At 30.0% G+C, this 5,413-nt stretch overlaps 1 protein-coding gene across 1 annotated transcript; it reads right to left on the bottom strand.

Annotated features, from left to right (window-relative positions):
• Positions 1–1,836: 1,836 nt before the first annotated feature.
• On the bottom strand, positions 1,837–3,709 carry LOC110657812 (transcription factor MYB20). Its single transcript, XM_021815175.2, has 3 exons — positions 3,412–3,709; positions 3,143–3,272; positions 1,837–2,580 (listed from the first exon to the last, which is right to left on the bottom strand). Exons 1-3 carry the CDS (start codon positions 3,542–3,544, stop codon positions 1,881–1,883), a joined length of 963 nt encoding a protein of 320 aa, XP_021670867.2. The 5' UTR covers positions 3,545–3,709; the 3' UTR covers positions 1,837–1,880.
• Positions 3,710–5,413: the final 1,704 nt, after the last annotated feature.

Genomic DNA, 5,413 nt, shown 5'->3' with positions numbered 1-5,413 from the left:
CTCGTAAATAAAGAAAAAATAAGGTTGGTGGTCTATTGGTTAATTACTTTGACGCTAAAGTTAATAACGTGAAATGAAAGTAGTGAAAATGAATAATAATAGGTTCAGTAGTGATTTCAACGTAATAAGTATACGTGATTAATTATTGTTTCTTATATTTATAGACTAAAAGCTAAGTAGTCATTGTAATTATCTATATGAATCTCAGATACTCAACTAATATCCCAAATTTTCCTCCTAAAGATCCAGTATTATTATTTACTAACATTTCTGATTGACAATATGGTTGATGCTCAATTGTTGGGCGAGCGTCTCCATTTGTCTCTTTTATTTTTGTTTGTTCGGTTGCATATGACTAAGCAATGAGCAATTTTTTACTCGGTTTGAATCACAAATGTCTAATTTTGCTTTGTCTGGTAAACTCAAATCCCATTTGCTTGGTGTAGATATTTCTGTCAATTTTTTTCTTTCTTGCTCTAACTCTTCAAATAAGTACTAACACTTTAACTATTACGTTGGATTCTTCAATTGAACATCAACTATTTGACTCAATTTTAGGTGGAGAGTATCGTTAGTAAGTCAAATGCACTTTGTATATTTTATTTCAAAGAGTTGTGCTATACATTATACAAAGATCACCAAGTTAATTATTAAAAAGAATAATAAATTAGTGAAATTAAAAAAAATCAAGATTTGACTTATCATTTAAAATTATAATATAATGGTTATAATGACAAAAAAAAAATCATTTTCTAAACTCTTAGAATAAAATTATTTATATTTTTAATCATAAGATCGATAAAACGCATTTCCTATTGTGATATATTTGTGGACATGTAGTCGTGAAGCAAAATATTATTTTTATGATATATATATACACATAGGGGGTTGGACCCATGTCATTGTTACTATTTGCCTACGGTTTTAGCTTACACGACAAAGCAATCTTTGGTATCCTTGCCAAGTTAAGGTAAGAAATTCACATTTCATAATATGTAACACATATTTTTAATTAAACAAATATATCACATTCTAAAAAAATATAAGGTTTTTGAAGAGAAAGTCCGAGTATTCATTTTAAATAATTTCATTTTTATTATTAAACAAAAAGAATAATTTAATAAAATGAAAGTTGAAAAAAAAGAGAATATTAAAATGTGTTGCTTAATATGAATTGTAAATCAATTATTAATTTTGTTTCTCCCTCTATTTGGAGTTGATTTTCCTACATAGTTGTCTCATTGCTTTTATAGGTAATATTTTTCATATTTTTTTTTATGAAAAGGTATTTAGTAGTTTCATATTATTATTGATTAATTTTACCAAATAATGTAATCTCAAAAGGCTATGATAATTGTGATGAAAAATCTGTTAAAAAAGATGTTGAAACTTGGAAATAATTAGAAGCAATGGAGAAGGAATCTTATACCGTGTTTTAAGATATTTATATTATTTTGTAAGATTAGATTATAATATTTTAATATTAATATTATTATCATAGATGTCACATTTTATTAAGTGAATGACACTTTATTTAAAAAAAAAAAATCATCATAAATACTAATGAAATTTTGCTTAATAGTGATAAAGTTATCTCCAAAATTATGAGGGGTAGAGCTTTAGTCTCAAAGTCAAAATCAATTTTATATATATATATATATATATATATATATATATATATATATATATTCACATGTAGAAAATTAAGATTTCACTTTTACATTTTTTTACATTTTTCCCCACAAGGAGCAAGGAAAAGAAAAGATAAAAGGTAAATCAAAGCTGGGATTTTCCCGGATTCTTGATTTATTATATTCTCTGTAGCAACTAGCAAACTAACTAAAGTAAGCCCTTTTTTTTTTGTCTTTTCTTTTTTGAAATTACAGGATCCCATATGTCGAAGAATCTTTATCCAAAACCATTTCTGGGTACTGATTGATAGGAGCATGAGGATAATGATCATCAAGAGCATCTACTTGCTTTCTGTCAGAATCAACATCGTTAATTAACAAGTCCCAACAACTACTTAAGTCATCAACCCACCAGTCAATATCATTATCAGGCCACTCAAAATCTGCGAATTGAAAGCCTTCAAGGAATAAGTTATTGTATGGGCCATGGGAAGATGAGGAAGATGAAGATGTTGTTGTTATTGTTGATGAAGAGGAAGAAGGTGCGGCAGTACAAGGGACCAGCATCTCATGGGGTTCAATTAAGGGAACATCATCAATGCAAAAGCCATAATTCATCGGCTCCATTGTCTCAAATGTGCTTGTCATTCTTTTTTCTTCCTCTACTTTTGTCTCTTCAGTAGTGCTTGATTGCACAGATGTTTCGGTTTCCTTGTTTTGTTCCAATTCAGCCATGGCATTTGTGGAGTAAGATTGTGCTTGTTGCTGTTCTTGCACTTCTTGTTGTTCTTGAGGTGGTGGTGGTGGGGGTGGTTCACTGGTAGGGAATGGCTTGTGGGTAAGAGGATCAATGCCCATTTTTCTAAGCTTTTTCTTGATGTGGGTATTCCAGTTATTCTTGATTTCATTATCTGTTCTTCCGGGTAGATGAGATGCAATCTTGGACCATCTGCCAAGAAACAAGAAAATTTGCCTTTAAACCTCTACACTATCATCATTGACAAAATTCATACAATTAAAAAAAAAAAATGGTAAATCCATGATGAGAGGACATTTTGGACAACTTCAAAGAAGAGAATGGCTTCATTGTATTATAGCCAGTCGCTATAAAAGGTCCATTTTAGAGAAGTAGTCCAGAGCTTGGAAAACAGAACATATCAAAATATTTTTAAGGAGCCAGGAAATTAAAACATTTTATTATTTGAATTTCTAATAGTAAGCCACTTCCTCGTTTATAATGAAATAAATAAGGGTAATTGGTCTTTATTGCATAAAATAATGCACATTTATTTAATGAAAGTCCAAAATTCTGGAAGTTTTCTTTTCAGGAATTTCGTCTTCAATTTAATAAGCAAGACAATGAATGGTTTAGAATGTTGAAGAATTTTCGTTTGATTTCATTACTGGAAGTTAGTACAAAGATGGAGAAAAACAAAAGAATTTACCAAACCAAGTAATGACAAAAGCCAGAAGAATCAATTCAGCTCTGAAACAGAGGAAGAAGGAAGAACCTGTTGCCGAGTTGAGCATGGAGATCAATGACCATTTTCTCTTCATGTTCTGATAAAAAACCTCTCTTCAAATCTGGCCTTAAATAGTTAGTCCATCTCAGCCTGCAACTTTTCCCACACCTTAACAATCCTGCATTGACACACCAACCCATTAACCATTGGCAAACAGAATTTCATTATTTCTTTCATTCTCTGATAGGGTACTCTGCTAGCTTTTCCAATTCATTTGCAAGAAAATAAAAAGGGAGCTAAAAAAGAATTCAAGAAACCTGCAAGCTTAGGAACAGCTCTCCAGCAGCATTGGCCATTGTTGAGGATGAAGTTGATGAGTTTCTTATCCTCCTCTGCTGTCCAAGGACCCTTCTTTAACCCAACTTTGTCACAGCATGGTTGTCTACCCATCTTCCTCAAACACCAAAAATTTCGTAAAAACGGGGAAATCAAGCTAATGGAAAAGGAAGAGCAGAGAAGAGAAGAGTCTTGACTATTGAAAGATAAAGAGAGATGATGATGAGCAGAGGTAGAATATGCCAATTTGGTCAGTGCCTACCTGCTTATATATAAATCAGCTATAACCCCTCTTCATGGACTTTCATCACTTCTCCTCTAAATATATATTTTTAAAAAAACTGTAAAAAAAATCAAGTTAATTAATTATTTAATTTGTTTATTTTGAAAAAAAAAATTAAGAAATTGTCAGTTCTCCAGAAAGCGCCAGCTCATCCACCTTACTTTGCTTGAGTTAAATGCGTGAGATTAGTACTACTCCACCACTCATCCCTCTTCCCCCAAGTTAAAAACTCAAATTTATGGTAGTCTATAGCTTAGCTCGAACTTCTCATCATATGCTAGTTTTCATCTTTGGGATACTATCCCTTCTTTTTTATCTTCTCTTCTCCTTGTTTTATGATTTTTTTTTTCACTTAACTTTCTTAATTATAGGTTTTAATGAGATTTGTATTTGTTATTTGTATATAGCTTGAATTTTGAATATGTTTTGCCAACTTAAATTGTAATTTGATCCGAAAGTTTTATACTGCGACTTGATTAGGATAAAAAGTGAGATCGGTGGTGATAGCGAAAGGCACGGTGACATTCAAAAAACATATTGGGGTTAGATTTGAAAGTTCTAAATGATTATATTTTGCTTTTTCATAATAGTGAAACTTTTTATCTTGTTTTATCCATAGACGTAGATTTTACAATTAAACCACATAAATTTTGTATTATTTTTCTTTTTTTTCTTATACTATGCGATTATGCGGTTATGTATACGCTAATAAATAGATATAAAACTATTCTTAGTCCTCATCTACAGACTTAAATTTTTAGGTTGAGTGATTCTTTTATACGGTATTAAAGTTTTTCATACTAAAATGTTCAAAGTTTAAATCTTGACTACTCTATTTATTAGTTGAATATGTCAATATAAAAGGCAAAGTGAAAATTAATATTCACCCTTCAATCCTAATAGGCTTTTTGCGTGCAGTGATGTAATAGAGAGATATAAAACTATTTTTAGAATTCTCATATATAAATTTAAACTTTTAAGTTAAGTGATTTTTTGACATATGTCTTTGATTTGCGTAGCTGCTATAACAGTGACCCTCACTTACAATACTCTCGTATTACTAAATTTAAATTACAGCCGATTATTTGCGAGAGGATACACTATTTTTTAATAATGTACTATATAATTTGCCTAATTTTATTTAAGCATCACCTTATGTTTCATTTTAAGCAACGCAAATACAGTTATTATGCCCACATTATTAGACATTTCGGCTATAAAAACCACATTACATTTCTATACTAGTGTAAGACATGATTTTATTCCAAATCAAGGTCGCAATTTTTTTTTAATACTACTTGCAAAATGAAAAGAAAAAAGGAGTATTTTTAGAATGAATTACTATTTTGTCCTTCAAGTTTGTTATTATTTTTAAGTAAGTTTTTTTTTTATTTTAAAAAATATATATTTTTTATTGTTTATAATTTCACTCCGTCAATGAATTTTTTTTTTCAACTTCTGCCTTAGTCATTGAACAAAAGTATAGTCAATAAGAGATCAAATTTCATTATATAATTTTTATCCTTAAATATTTCTCTCTCTCTCTCTCTCTCTCTTCATCTCTTTCCATTTCATTTTCCCTTCATCTCCACCTCTCTCTCTCTCTCTCTCTCTCTCCCTCATTCTATTTTCTTGAAACAGGTTCATTACATTTAGAACATGTTTAATTTAGTGATTGGATACAGTTAATAGTTGATAGT

This window comes from Hevea brasiliensis, chromosome 9 (assembly GCF_030052815.1).
Source record: "Hevea brasiliensis isolate MT/VB/25A 57/8 chromosome 9, ASM3005281v1, whole genome shotgun sequence".
Taxonomy (NCBI): domain Eukaryota; kingdom Viridiplantae; phylum Streptophyta; class Magnoliopsida; order Malpighiales; family Euphorbiaceae; genus Hevea; species Hevea brasiliensis.
This window is presented reverse-complemented; position numbering and strand designations above follow the sequence as displayed.